The sequence below is a fragment of the Caretta caretta genome, chromosome 23 (genome assembly GCF_965140235.1).
Source record: "Caretta caretta isolate rCarCar2 chromosome 23, rCarCar1.hap1, whole genome shotgun sequence".
NCBI classification, from domain to species: Eukaryota; Metazoa; Chordata; order Testudines; family Cheloniidae; genus Caretta; species Caretta caretta.
Genome location: NC_134228.1, coordinates 6140171 through 6155141, shown reverse-complemented (window position 1 = coordinate 6155141; position 14971 = coordinate 6140171). Strand labels below are relative to the sequence as shown.

Genomic DNA, 14971 nt, shown 5'->3' with positions numbered 1-14971 from the left:
GGCGTGTCTGGCTGCACACAGCACTAGCTGGGGCTGGGCGGGCAGGCTGGGTACCTCAGCTCCATGACGGCGAGCATCGCTTGCTGACGCACCCCGCTGGTCAGGGAGTCGACGGACTCAAGATCAATCAGCTCCTGGGGAGACAATGTGGGGAAGTGCCAGCCGGGCTCCGAGCTCCCGTAAGGCTCCGACTGGGGAGCAAAGCACAGGGCCTGCAACACGTGGCCTCGGCAGACAGGTCGTCCTACTGTGGCCTTGACGGTGTGCAGGGCTTCAGCTGGAGAGCGCAGTGCAGGGCCTGTGGTCAGTGCCCCAGCATCACGCACCAGTGCACTGCAAAGGCTCCATCAGCATTAGCACCCAGGGACTCCACCTGAGATCAGGCTCCTTGTGCCAGGTGCTGCACACAGACGGTGAGAGCCAGTCCCTGCCCCAGAGAACTCACGAGCTAACTGGACGAGACAAGGCATGGGAGGGAAACTGAGGCACAGAGGGGGAAGTGATTTGCCCAAAGGTCTCACTGAGGAACTGAGCCCCAGCCCACTGGACCACCCACCAGCACACGCTGTCCCACGTTCAGGGAAGGGAGATAAGCTCCGGAAAGCTTTCTGCAGCGCCGCAGAGCAAAGACTTTCCAAATCTACGGAGCAGATTTGTTGCTAGTTCCCTAGTGGGCACTGACTGCGGAGTGTTGGGGCTCTGTGCAGGGAGACTGGTGTATACAGAGCGACCTGGTGACTTGGGAAGCTGGGTGCAAGGGAACAATCTACGTTTCAATGCAGTGACATGTTCAGGAACAAAGAACGCAGGCCACACTCACAGCATGGGAGGCTCTAACCTGGGAAGCGGTGACTCTGGAAAAGACTTGGCAGTCATGGTAATCAGCTGCACAGGAGCGCCCAGTGCGAGGCTGGGGCCCAAAGGGCTTATGCCATCCTGGGCTGTACAAACAGGGCAATCTCCAGTTGTTAGAGAGGTTATTTTCCCTCTGTGTTTGGCACTGGTGCGACCTCTGCTGGGATCCTCTGTCCAGGTCTGGTGCCCACAATTCAAGGAGAATGTTGATCAATTGGAGAGGGGTCAGAGAAGAGCCACAAGAGTGACTGAAGGACTGGGAAACATGCCTTATAGTGAGAGACTCCAGAAATCAATCAGTTCAGCTTCACAAAGAGAAGGTTACAGGGTGCCTTGATGACAGTCTGTAAGTACCTACACAGGGAGCAAATGCTTGATAATGGGCTCTTCAGTCTAACAGACAAACGTCCAACACGATCCAGCGATTGGCAGTTGAAGGTAGACAAATCTGCAGAGCTCTCCGGGCCAATCACTAAACCCGCCAAGTAACATAGCCCGAGTGTGTGTTTTACTCACCTTTATCTTCTTCACAAGGAGGGCTTTCCCGAGAAAAGCTGCCAGGTTTCTCTCTGGGTGCCTCGTGAGGACGGCCCTGCTGATGGTGATGACACAATCCAAGAATTCAAGTTTCTTGGCCTCCTCCTATGCCCCGCAGAGATTAGACAAAAACAGGAAGGTTAGCGTGGAAAGGAGCTGCCAGTGGGAGAGATGTCAGAAAGCTTCCCCCCAGCACTGCTCAGGCTTTGATATGCCGAATGCCAGAAGGCCATTCATCTCCCAACAGGAGTGACTATGTGGGGAGGCCAGGGCAGCTCTGTGTGAAACCTGACCAGAGAGGAAGCAGATCTCACAGGGTAGGTGTCCAAAGAGGAACTGCAACATGGGGGCTAAGCAGCCAGACAGTCTTACTGGGGAGCTTGAGAGAGTGGGAGGAACATCTGGGTGTGGCACCCTGACACCCCAATATTCGCCACGGTCATATCATTAGGATATGTTTGGTACCAAGTATGTCTTGTAAGGTATCAGTCTAAAAGTCTTTATCTGCTAGACATTACTGTCTCATTGGATTGCATGTGCTATCGTTGTATGTGACGTTCTGAAGTTCAGCTGTGTATGTGTTCCTGAAAAACACTGTGAGGTTCAAAACAGCCTTTCAGGTAGAACAGCAGAAAAGCCAAACACTGGCTCCTGGAGGAAATGCACAAGCATTAGGGCTACCCCAGGAACTGTGTGCAATAGAAACCTCCCCGAGATAACGCGACACAGCGGGACCTGTTGGACCCAGGTCACAGCAAAAGAGTTTTCCAGCAGGTGGGAAGAGAAGATAAAAGGGGAACAAGGACATTGTGGGGGCGGGGGGGACGGGACCTCAGACTCCCTGCAATAAGATACCTGGAAACACCTGAGGGACAAAGATTGAACCATGAGAAGTGATGGTCCCAGGCTAGAGAGAGATTCCTAGCCTGTGCAAGAAAACCTGGGAAATCCAAGCTGCAAAACCAAGGCAGCTTCTGCCTTAAGAATCTGCCAACCTGTTTATCACTCGGGGAGAATTTGCTAATGTATATCCTGTCTATCTGGTGTGTAAAGCTTTGTTTGTGTGTTTTCTTTATTTACTAGGGTAATCTGCTTTGTTCTGTTTGCTATCTCTTATAACCCCTTAAAATCTACCTCTTGTAGTTAATCATCTTATTTCTTGTTTATACCACAGCCCATTTTGCAGTATAAATTAGTAACTGGGAGGAGGGGCAAAGAGTTGTTCATACCTCTCTCGACATCGAGGGAGGGGGCGCATGTCATAAAACCTTTGGGTCTGTACTCCAAAGGAGGTGGGCACCAGAGTACTGGGAGAAGGCCCTTCAGCTGAGTCTTCCCAGAGCTGATCTCAGTGTCTGTGTCTTTCTGCAGCTGGGTGTGGCCCTGCCTGTGTGTATGGCTGGAAGAGGCTTGTGAGCCGAACCCAACAAGACAAGGTAACGGGGGCCCAGGCTGGCAGAACAGGCGGGCTCAGTGATAAGCCAGTACATCAGGTGGCACCTCAAAGGGGGGCAACCCATCACACTGGAGACTGGCCAAATCCAGTGGACACAAGTGGGCAAGGGGCATGGTGGGTGCCTTTTGTAACTCAAGAAAGGATGTTTTTAAGATGCTCTAGTTTAAACAGGAATTATCTGGGGGCAGGTCTCTGGCCTGTGTTATACAGGAGGTCACAATGGTCCCGTCTGGCCTTAGAATCCATGCCTCATCCGGAGAAGGACGGATGGTGCATGTGGACAGGGCAGTAGCTGACAGATCAGAGGAGGGCTCTTGGTACCTGTTCATTGCCCTTGAGAAAGGCGTTGATGTACTCTAGGGTCTCTTTCTCCTGCGAATCTGGCCCCATAAAACAGGAGGCATTCCCAGGTGATGGTGAATCTGATCAAAGACAGAGCAGTGGTAATACCTGGGGCTGCCAAGCTGCAGGCTGGGTGACAGAGATTTTAGCAGAAACCCTTGCCCCCCGCTCCCACCCCAGCAGGGTAGCAGCCCCGATGCACAACAGGGTCTGGCACAGCCATCCCTGGTTTCCCCAACTCTTTGCTGCTCAGCCCAGCAAAGATCCAGTCAGAGCCCTGGTTCCCAGCGGCCACCCCACTTCCCCGCCGCACCCAGCATGCAGGCTGAGCCTGGGGATTTGGGGAGCGCCACACCTGGAAGGAGGCATGATGTCAGGCTATGAGTGGTGTCCCCGCTCTCCGGGCCATTGCTGGAGGGGGCAGAGGGACTGGCAGTGAATCGGTCTGCTCCGCACTGCGGGAGAGGGAGGAGCTACCCAGTCTGCGGGGGATACGGGGACCCAGGGCCTGCCCGTTCTGCTTCCTCTGACTGCCTCTCCTGCCATCGACAGCCACCGGGTGTAACCTGGGCAGGCCCTGGGCTCCCATCATCAACCCCCCCACCCAAATGCCCTGTGCTGTGCCATGCGTCACCCCCCTGCAAAGGAGCCAGCAGATGGGGCTGCAACATCAGGGGGCATCTCATGCTTTAGCCGGCACCCTGCAATCCTAGGCTTAACAACCCACTGTGCACAGAGCACCCCCTTCCACTGGTGGAAAACATCTTCCGATCCTGCAGTGTGACGGATCAATGTGGGCAATTCAGTCAGTTTCCACCTGATGCTTCTGCTGCCACCCCGAATGCCCCGATCAGCTGTAGGGGCTGCAGCTGCTGCCAGCAGAAGGGGCCATTCCCCCCTGCCTGGGTTTTCCTGTCTCTCCGTCTCATGGCAGCCCAGAATTGTACAAAGGTGATGGAGTCTTCTCCCGCCACTGACACCCTGGTCTTGCAACCCCAACCCCCAGAGGGGCCAAGACCCACCGCAATGCAGGGCCATGGCCCCTGCCATTTTTGCAGCCCCCTCCGCCCACCCAGGAGGCACCCACTCACCAGCATGGAAGGGCTGAGGCACACACAGCTCCTGCTGCTGCTGTGGGCTCTTCCGCGGACTCTTCCTTCGAGGAGGTCTCGTCTCCTCCCAGGCATGGATGGGCTTCAAGGGGACCTTGCGGACTTCCTCAGCCATCCTGCAAGAAGCCAGGACAAGGCATTGCTTGTGAGGGATGAGAGACGACTGCCCCGTTCAGCATCAGAGCCAGTCCACGTATTGCTATTCCACCAGTGCCTACAGCTGCCAGCAGGGAAACAAGCCAATGGATGTGCTCAAAGTCACCCAGGCAGTCAGCAGTACAGGCAGGATTAGAACCCAGGTCTCTGGACTCCCAGGCGCATCCCGCAGGCCAAATGGCCTCCCCCGGGTCACTCCCGCCTCTCCTTCTGCTGGTTCACAAACTGCCCAGCAGACAGGCTGCATCCAACCACTCAGGATTCTTCCTGCCCAGGGAAATTACCCTGATCCCTTCCCCCAGGAATATTGGGGCTGTGGCAGGTCCCAGGTGGGGGAGGGAAGCGGGGTGGGGTGCGGGGGGCGGGCTGGTGAGCAGCAGGAGTTGCTCTGACACCACCGTGAAGGGGAAGGAGCAGAAGGCGGGAGAGCGGCAGGCAGGCAGGCTGTGCCGGGGCAGAGCTTTGTGGCTGTTTCGCAGCTCGTCTCTCCAAGGCCTGTGTGGCAGCAGCCGCTGCAGAGAATCCCAGGCCTGATTCCCCCCACGCTGGGTCTCCTGAATGGCCCCTGCCCTGGGGGGCTCCATTCCTCACCCAGTGTCTCCTGCTGACTCTCCAGCAGCTGCACGGCAGGTGTCCGAAGGCACCTTTAGTCCTCTCCAGAGCTCAGGGGGACTGTCCTGCCATCGGACTGTCCTGGTGAATGGAACAATGGCTCCGGGCAGCCGGAGAATGCCTGTTCCCCCGGCAACCGCAGTGCCATTCCCTCTGGAAGTGATGGTGTCCGCAAAGGTGCTGGAGGTGGTCAGGCCTCGTGGTTGGAGCTGGACTCAGGAGACCGGGGCGTGGGTGGAGCGAGGCTGGAGCGAGAGCAGGGCTGGAGCAGGACGAGGGGCAGGGCCACCAGCTACCTCCCGGTCTGGGCACTTACCTGGCCCCACCATGCCAGTGGCTGAGCACACGGGTGTTGTGGTATTTAGGCTCTCAACCCCCCCGCAGAGCAGGGACCTGTTCTCCCTAGTTAGCTGAGGCCCGGGGAGGCGGGGACTCACCTGATCTCACGCAGAAGACTTACAGAGGAGCTGGGAACTGAACACAGCTCTCCTGGGTCCCAGCCCAATGCCTCATCTAACTACCTGTGCCGCCTTCCCGTGCCGTGCCACCAGCCCTGCCAAACCCTCCTCCTTGTCTCCGTCCCCTCCGGGCTCGACTGGTGCGACCCCTTCTGTCGAGCCGCCCCAGACTCCCTCCTCTGCGCATGCTGCTGCCCACTTCCTCACTGGCACCAGGCTAGACGGCCGGCACCGGGGCACTTGGCAGACATGCGCCGCCCAGCCAGGAGCTCGGGGAAGGCTCGGTGTGGTTGGCGATGCAATGGAAAAGCAGAGGTGGGCAATAGAAGATTCTCCTACCTGGAGTCAGGAGTGGGCAGAAGCCTGCGCGTAAATGGGCCACCCACTTTCTGCTGCCGGTGGCGGAGCTGGATCTGCTGGCTCAGCGTTCCCCAGCGGCACGTGCCAGCTCTCGCTCTGCCAGAGCCAAGCCTGGCAGTGAGGGGATGAGGCTGTGCCAGCCAGCAGGGGCGTGTCACAATGGGCAGGCGAGCCAGCAGGGGCGTGTCACAATGGGCAGGCGAGTCACAGACCAGCCAATGTGTGACTCCCCAGCCATGGGATGCCCCAGCCCAGACTTGCTCTGGCCTAGCCGGGGCTTTAGAGCCTGTCCTTCCCCACAGGGGTCATGGGACGGACCTTTCGCTCCCCACAGTCACAGACGTTAGGCCGGAAGGGACCTCTGGGCTCCTCTCGTCCCAGCTCCTGCAGACCCCAGGACAGAGCCCCTCCCTGCGTCCATGCTATTGGAGCCAGTGGGTCTCTGGATCGCAGAGTGGGAGAATCACTTCCATCCCGGCTCCTCCTTCTCGTGACAGTGCAGAACGGGGATTCATGAACTCTCCCCACCCCCAGCTCCCAGCCCACATGGCAGGCTCTTTCCACTTTCCCAAGCTGCTGGGTGCTTTGGTCATGGGGTGTAAAATGGTCCCATCTCTGCTTCCTCTCCCACTGCTGCAATGATGCAGAAGCTCCTTTAATAGCAGCACCCTCCCACCCCCCCACGCCCAACTGAGTCCCGGGTCTTGCTAACGCTCAATGCCATGACAGCCCCAGGAGATGATTGCTGCGGCGTGTGACGAAGTGGGACTGTTCTTAATGTTTCCTCTGAATAGTGTGGGGGTGCCTCAGTTTCCCCTATGCAGTTCTTAAGTCTCTAGGTGGTGGGGTAAGGGTGTATGATCATTGCAGAGCCCTAGAGGGCAGGTATGTGCAGGGGTCTGGACACAGAAAATGGCCGACACCCTGTTTCCTGGCTGCTGATGGCCTGGCCCTTCCCCCCTGCAAGGTGAGAGCTAAAAGGGTTGGAGAACAAAGGAATCAGGTGACCTCCTGGCCCCGGAAAGGGACAAAGCCCAGAGGAGGAGGGGCTGGAGGGAGTTTCAGTTTGGGGCTGGCTGGGGACATGGAGTGAAGTACAGATGTGGTTCCCTGGCTCACTACCTCCCAAAACGGACCCCGCTGAGGGGTCCTGTTCTCTGCACCTACAAGCTCTGTGTTAGACCATGTTCCTGTCGTCTAATAAACCTTCTGTTTTACTGGCTGGCTGAGAGTCACGTCTGACTGCGGAGTTGGGGGGCAGGACCCTCTGGCTTCCCCAGGAGCCTGCCTGGGCGGGCTCGCTGTGGGAAACTCACAGAGGGGCAGAGGAGGCTGAATGCTTCGAGGTCAGACCCAGGAAGGTGGAAGCTGTGTGAGCTGTTTGCCCTGCAGACAGGCTGCTCACAGAAAGGAGACTTCCCCAGAGTCCTGACTGGCTTCGTAGGGAGCAGTTCCAGAGCTTCGCCTGGGGACTCTGTGACACGGGGGTCTCGACCCAGTTGGAGGCAGTGACTCCTAGAAGCAGGGAGAGCAGCAGCACCGTAGATCAGGGAGGTCTGGCAATGCCAGTGGCTGCCTGGGGTCTGGCAGCCCAGGCACTCAGAGCAGATTGTCAAAGGCCAAACCCCTCTCACCACCGGCTCTGTAGCTCTCCCTTGCTTTCGGTCTGTCTTAGGCACCATCCTGGCCCTCATCCCCCTGGCATCCGAACACTGCCCAACCTCGATTGCATTTATTCTAACTGCCCCCTTCAGGGCAGGGCCTGGCTGCTACCCCCACTGTACAGACAGGGAACTGCTGCAGAGAGAGAATAAGGGACTTGCTCGAAGACAAACAGAGCATCTGTGGCAGAGCTGGGAAATGAACATGGGTCTCCTGGGTCCCGGACTGGCACCTTCTCTTCCAACCTCCTGCCCCCTTCGTCCCTGGTTCAGTGGGAGCTCTCTGGGGCACAGGAGCTGGCTGGTGCCCAGATGGAGCTACATTGCCTATTGCACAGATCTCGCTTTTCCCGAACATTGAAAATGCTGCTCCAACCATACCAGGGCCCGCCAGGATCCTTGCAGCTGGTCAGTGCTAAATTGTGAACTGTGCCCTGGCCTCCCAGAGCGGGGCAATGGGAGAGGGTGGGGCTGGCCCAAGGCCCTGCTGGATTGCGGCTCACGCGTACGGAGTCCCAGTGCTACAGAGCTCTGTGCCGGGGCAGAGCTTTGTGGGGGTTTCGCAGCTCCTCTCTCCAAGGCCTGTTTGGGAGCAGCCGCTGCAGAGAATCCCAGGCCTGATTCCCCCCATGCTGGGTCTCCTGAATGGCCCCTGCCCTGGGGGGCTCCAGTCCTCACCCAATGTCTCCTGCTGACTCTCCAGCAGCTGCACGGCAGGCGTCCTAAGGCACCTTTAGTCCTCTCCAGAGCTCAGGGGGACTGTCCTGGCATCGGACTGTCCTGGTGAATGGAACAATGGCTCCGGACAGCCGGAGAATGCCTGTTCCCCCGGCAACCTCAGTGCCATTCCCTCTGGAAGTGATGGTGTCAGCAAAGGTGCTGGAGGTGGTCAGGCCTCGTGGTTGGAGCTGGACTCAGGAGGCCGGGGTGTGGGTGGAGCGAGGCTGGAGCGAGAGCAGAGCTGGAGTAGGACGAGGGGCAGGGCCACCAGCTACCTCCCGGTCTGGGCACTTACCTAGCCCCACCATGCCAGTGGCTGAGTGTGACAAAGTGGGACTGTTCTTAACGTTTCCTCTGAATAGTGTGGGGGTGCCTCAGTTTCCCCTAGGCAGTTCTTAAGTATCTAGGTGGTGGGGTAAGGATGTATGATCATTGCAGAGCCCTCGAGGGCAGGTGTGTGCAGGAATCTGGACACAGATAATGGCCGACACCCTGTTTCCTGGCAACTGATGGCCTGGGCCCTTCCCCCCTGCAAGGTGAGAGCTGAAGGGTTGGAGAACAAAGGAATCAGGTGACCTCCTGGCCCGGGAAAGGAACAAAGCCCAGAGGAGGAGGGGCTGGAGGGGGTTTTCAGTTTGGGGCTGGCTAGGACATGGAGTGAAGTGCAGACGTGGTTGTCTGGCTCACTGCCCCCCAAAATGGACCCAGCTGAGGGGTCCCGTTCTCTGCACCTGCAAGCTCTGTGTTAGACCATGTTCCTGTCGTCTAATAAACCTTCTGTTTTACTGGCTGGCTGAGAGTCACGTCTGACTGCAATGTTGGGGTGCAGGACCCTCTGGCTTCCCTAGGAGCCCCGCCTGAGCGGACTCGCTGGGGGGAAGTGCACGGAGGGGCAGAGGATGCTGAATGCTCCGAGGTCAGACCCAGAAAGGTGGAAGCTGTGTGAGCGGTGTGTCCTGAAGACAGGCTGCTCACAGAAAGGCGACTGCCCCAGAGTCCTGACTGGCTTCATGGGGAGCAGTTCCAGAGCATCGCCCAGGGACTCCGTGACAACTTCTCTCCCCCCTTCGAGATCGAACTGAGCGGGGTCACTTTAGCTGGTGACCTGGGGAAGTTCGAAGCCACCAACGTTCCCATGGATGCCCCAGCATCTCTCCCATTCCTTGGTAGGAGTTACACCAGGCCCTTCCAGTTTCACACCCTCCCTTAGGTCAGGGGTGGTCGATAGCACTCGCAGGCCGCATGTGGGAAGGTTTATGCAGCCCATGCCCTTTGGCCACCCCAAGAATGTCTCCCCATTGACCATCACCTTCTGCTCCCACTGGAGGTCCGAGGGGCCTGGCCCCAGGAAACTCCACACAGACATATAGGTTGGGGTCAGGAGTGGGAGCCTGTCCACATCCCCAACCATCTGGCTGACGGAGTCTATGGCCTTGGGACCCAGCAAGGGAGCTAGACACCGGGGCTTTTCCGCAGGGTCCCCTTGGTTCAAATCGCCAGCCTGCTCAAAGGCAGTGAGGTGGGCATCCACACACCCCCCTCCTTAACCAGGGGCAGCAATTTAGTCTCGAGGTTCCCTGTGGAACTGGCCCCCCGGGATCTATCCCCACTCACCCCGGGGAGGTCCCCTAGGCCTCTCCGCCCCACCACTGCCAGTTCATGCTGCTGCTGCTTCTGCAGCTCTTTCTCGGGCTCTCGCTGTCTCCCACGGTCCTCTTGCTCTCTCGGACTCAGCTCCAATCCCGTCCATCTCCGATCCCTAGATGGGGAACCCGATCGTGAAGACTCCCGTCTGGTCGGGGACAGGAGTCTTGGCGATGCCTGGCTCCCGCTCCAGCTGCTCCCAGATCCTGCTATAGCCCCAGTTGGGGTCAGGAGTCTGTTCCTTAGAGCGGTCATCCTCCTCCAGCTGCACGATTAACTCTGCTTTGGTGAGCTTTCCAATGCTCAACCCTCTCTTTTTGCACAGGGTTACAATGTCCTTCTTAAGGAGACGGTGACAGGCCATCACTCCGCTCCTCCCAAGTTGTTGTGGACTCACAGGCCCGTGTGTTCTCAGCTCCCCACGGTTTCCAGGGAGAACCCCTAGTGTGCCAGCCCTTCTCGAGGTCACCACCTCTTTGCCAGGGTCGAGCTGCAGACTCCTCCGCCCCTGAGACTGCTCACTGCAGTCCCCAGGGGGACCCCATTACTGCACAGTCCTTCTCGCTGGTCACACACTCCCAGGGGTTAACCGCCCCCCGAAACCGCTCCTTTCTGAGCCTTCAGCAGGCCTGGTCCTCGGCAATCCCCCTTCGTGTTACTGCTCCCCAGTCACTTACTGCAGGAAGCGCCATCCACAGGGTGCAGTACATCCCACCGCTCCCACCAGTTGTCACGGAGTCCCTGGGCGATGCTCTGGAACTGCTCCCCATGAAGCCAGTCAGGACTCTGGGGCAGTCGCCTTTCTGTGAGCAGCCTGTCTTCAGGACACACCGCTCACACAGCTTCCACCTTCCTGGGTCTGACCTCGGAGCATTCAGTATCCTCTGCCCCTCCGTGCGCTTCCCCCCAGCGAGTCCGCTCAGGCGGGGCTCCTAGGGAAGCCAGAGGGTCCTGCACCCCAACTTTGCAGTCAGACGTGACTCTCAGCCAGCCAGTAAAACAGAAGGTTTATTAGACGACAGGAACATGGTCTAACACAGAGCTTGCAGGTGCAGAGAACGGGACCCCTCAGCTGGGTCCATTTTGGGGGGCAGTGAGCCAGACAACCACGTCTGCACTTCACTCCATGTCCTAGCCAGCCCCAAACTGAAAACCCCCTCCAGCCCCTCCTCCTCTGGGCTTTGTTCCTTTCCCGGGCCAGGAGGTCACCTGATTCCTTTGTTCTCCAACCCTTCAGCTCTCACCTTGCAGGGGGAGAAGGGCCCAGGCCATCAGTTGCCAGGAAACAGGGTGTCGGCCATTCTCTGTGTCCAGACTCCTGCACACACCTGCCCTCTAGGGCTCTGCAATGATCATACACCCTTATCCCACCACCTAGATACTTAAGAACTGCCTAGGGGAAACTGAGGCACCCCCACACTATTCAGAGGAAACATTAAGAACAGTCCCACTTCGTCACACTGAGCACACGGGTGTTGTGGTATTTAGGCTCTCAACCCCCCCGCAGAGCAAGGACCTGTTCTCCCTCGTTAGCTGAGGCCCGGAGCAGCGGGGACTCACCTGATCTCACGCAGAAGACTTACAGAGGAGCTGGGAACTGAACACAGCTCTCCTGGGTCCCAGCCCAATACCTCATCTAACCACCTGTACCACCTTCCCGTGCCGTGCCACCAGCCCTGCCAAACCCTCCTCCTTGTCTCCGTCCCCTCCGGGCTTCACTGGTGCGACCCCTTCTGTCGAGCTGCCCCAGACTCCCTCCTGTGCGCATGCCACTTCCTCACTGGCACCAGGTAGATGGCCGGCACTGGGCACTTGTCAGACGTGTGCCGCCCAGCCAGGAGCTCGGGGAAGGCTCGGTGTGGTTGACGATGCAATGGAAAAGCAGAGGTGGGCAATAGAAGATTCTCCTACCTGAAGTCAGGAGTGGGCAGAAGCCTGCTCGTAAATGGGCCACCCACTTTCTGCTGCCGGTGGCGGAGCTGGATCTGCTGGCTCAGCGTTCCCCAGGGGCACGTGCCAGCTCTCGCTCTGCCAGAGCCAAGCCTGGCAGTGAGGGGATGAGGCTGTGCCAGCCAGCAGGGGCGTGTCACAATGGGCAGGCGAGTCACAGGACAGCCAATGTGTGACTCCCCAGCCATGGGATGCCCCAGCCCAGACTTCCTCTGGCCTCGCCAAGGCTTTAGAGCCTGTCCTTCCCCACCGGGGCCATGGGAGCGACCTTCCGCTCTTATACCAATAAAATAAAAACCAGCAGGATCTTATAAAAGGCAAAAAGGCAAAATACCACATTTATTGTGAATACAGAAAGAATCATAGTAAGCAGTTAGAAAAGGAGTACTTGTGGCACCTTAGAGACTAACCAATTTATTTGAGCATAAGCTTAGCTCACGAAAGCTTATGCGCAAATCAATTGGTTAGTCTCTAAGGTGCCACAAGTACCCCTTTTCTTTTGTGAATACAGACTAACACGGCTGTTACTCTGAAGTAAGCAGTTAGTTATAGCTATAACATCCCATTCAATCTCATATTTAGTCACACATTCATTCATACAAACACACACACACAGGTTCTGCAAGGTTGTTATCATAGTTACCAGCCTTAGAGTTGCTCATGCCAAGCCACTGGCCAGGTGGCCTGGACATGAGGAGGGAGCAGGGCCTTGTCAGATGCTCATCTGATGCTTCTGGAAGTTGGTTTGCAGAATCAGACCCCAAAGTTCTCACTTTTTAGAGTCTATTTTTATAGGAATTTCTTCCTATGCCAGTCTATGGGAATTCCTTCATCATGCTGTTGCTGAATCAATCAGCAGATAGCACATTCCTGACGGCTCTGTGCTGCTAGATGTTATCTTGTTCTTTGGTTCTCCCATTCTTGAGGCTGTTGGGTGGATTCCAGTCTGCCCTCCGGGGGTCCTCTGGTTATTTCCACTTGACGCCTTCTTCAGCCGATGGACACTGGATTCTTAGGCTGGCACCTCCCTGATCATTCAGTTATTATCCACACCAAGCATCCATCCACATACATCCTCTATCTCTATTTTAATCACAATTGTTAATACAACAAAAGGGCAGGCAGTCTCTGGGTGCTGTTTCTGTTGTTCGAGTATTGCTTTGAGTCTCTCTCTCTGTGAATTGCTTTGAGAACACACTCAGTCTTACAATGTACTAACACAATTAGCAGCTTGCAAGTTTCACACATAGAGGGAGAGAAACAGCACCAAAAACCAAGAGACCTCTTAATTAGTAATACCCTGGACTTTAAACTGTGGGGAATCAAACTCATTTGTGATTTTAAATCAGAACTTCTTTAATGACAGGTTTCAGAGGAACAGCCGTGTTAGTCTGTATTCGCAAAAAGAAAAGGAGTACTTGTGGCACCTTAGAGACTAACCAATTTATTTGAGCATGAGCTTTCGTGAGCCACAGCTCACTTCATCAGATGTATACCGTGGAAACTGCAGCAGACTTTATATACACACCGAGGAATATGAAACAATACCTCCTCCCACCCCACTGTCCTGCTGGTAATAGCTTATCTAAAGTGATCAACAGGTGGGCCATTTCCAGCACAAATCCAGGTTTTCTCACCCTCCACCCCCCCACACAAATTCACTCTCCTGCTGGTGCTAGCCCATCCAAAGCGACAACTCTTTACATAATCAAGTCAGGCTATTTCCTGCATAGATCCAGGTTTTCTCACATCCCCCCCACCCCCATACACACACAAACTCACTCTCCTGCTGGTAATAGCTCATCTAAACTGACCACTCTCCAAGTTTAAATCCAAGTTAAACCAGAACATCGGGGGGGGGGGGGTAGGAAAAAACAAGAGGAAACAGGCTACCTTGCATAATGACTTAGCCACTCCCAGTCTCTATTTAAGCCTAAATTAATAGTATCCAATTTGCAAATGAATTCCAATTCAGCAGTTTCTCGCTGGAGTCTGGATTTGAAGTTTTTTTGTTTTAAGATAGCGACCTTCATGTCTGTGATTGCGTGACCAGAGAGATTGAAGTGTTCTCCGACTGGTTTATGAATGTTATAATTCTTGACATCTGATTTGTGTCCATTTATTCTTTTACGTAGAGACTGTCCAGTTTGACCAATGTACATGGCAGAGGGGCATTGCTGGCACATGATGGCATATATCACATTGGTGGATGTGCAGGTGAACGAGCCTCTGATAGTGTGGCTGATGTTATTAGGCCCTGTGATGGTGTCCCCTGAATAGATATGTGGGCACAATTGGCAACGGGCTTTGTTGCAAGGATAAGTTCCTGGGTTAGTGGTTCTGTTGTGTGGTATGTGGTTGTTGGTGAGTATTTGCTTCAGGTTGCGGGGCTGTCTGTAGGCAAGGACTGGCCTGTCTCCCAAGACTTGTGAGAGTGTTGGGTCATCCTTTAGGATAGGTTGTAGATCCTTAATAATGCGTTGGAGGGGTTTTAGTTGGGGGCTGAAGGTGACCGCTAGTGGCGTTCTGTTATTTTCTTTGTTAGGCCTGTCCTGTAGTAGGTAACTTCTGGGAACTCTTCTGGCTCTATCAATCTGTTTCTTTAATTCTGCAGGTGGGTATTGTAGTTGTAAGAAAGCTTGACAGAGATCTTGTAGGTGTTTGTCTCTGTCTGAGGGGTTGGAGCAAATGCGGTTGTATCGCAGAGCTTGGCTGTAGACGATGGATCGTGTGGTGTGGTCAGGGTGAAAGCTGGAGGCATGTAGGTAGGAATAGCGGTCAGTAGGTTTCCGGTATAGGGTGGTGTTTATGTGGCCATTGTTTATTAGCACTGTAGTGTCCAGGAAGTGGATCTCTTGTGTGGACTGGACCAGGCTGAGGTTGGTGGTGGGATGGAAATTGTTGAAATCATGGTGGAATTCCTCAAGGGCTTCTTTTCCATGGGTCCAGATGATGAAGATGTCATCAATATAGCGCAAGTAGAGTAGGGGCTTTAGGGGACGAGAGCTGAGGAAGCGTTGTTCTAAATCAGCCATAAAAATGTTGGCATACTGTGGGGCCATGCGGGTACCCATAGCAGTGCCGCTGATCTGAAGGTATACATTGTCC

General features: G+C 55.8%; 1 protein-coding gene across 1 annotated transcript in view; it reads right to left on the bottom strand.

Moving 5' to 3' along the window:
• The window catches only part of LOC142069903 (maestro heat-like repeat-containing protein family member 7), a 33940-nt gene extending 29523 nt beyond the window's left edge, over positions 1-4417 (bottom strand). Inside the window, exons 1-4 of the mRNA XM_075122663.1 lie at positions 4282-4417; positions 3170-3228; positions 1372-1497; positions 55-134 (exon numbers count right to left, since the gene is read on the bottom strand). Of these exons, the coding sequence (XP_074978764.1) occupies positions 55-134; positions 1372-1497; positions 3170-3228; positions 4282-4417 (401 nt within the window). The remainder of the gene's footprint in view (positions 1-54; positions 135-1371; positions 1498-3169; positions 3229-4281) is intronic.
• Between the last annotated feature and the right edge of the window lie 10554 nt (positions 4418-14971).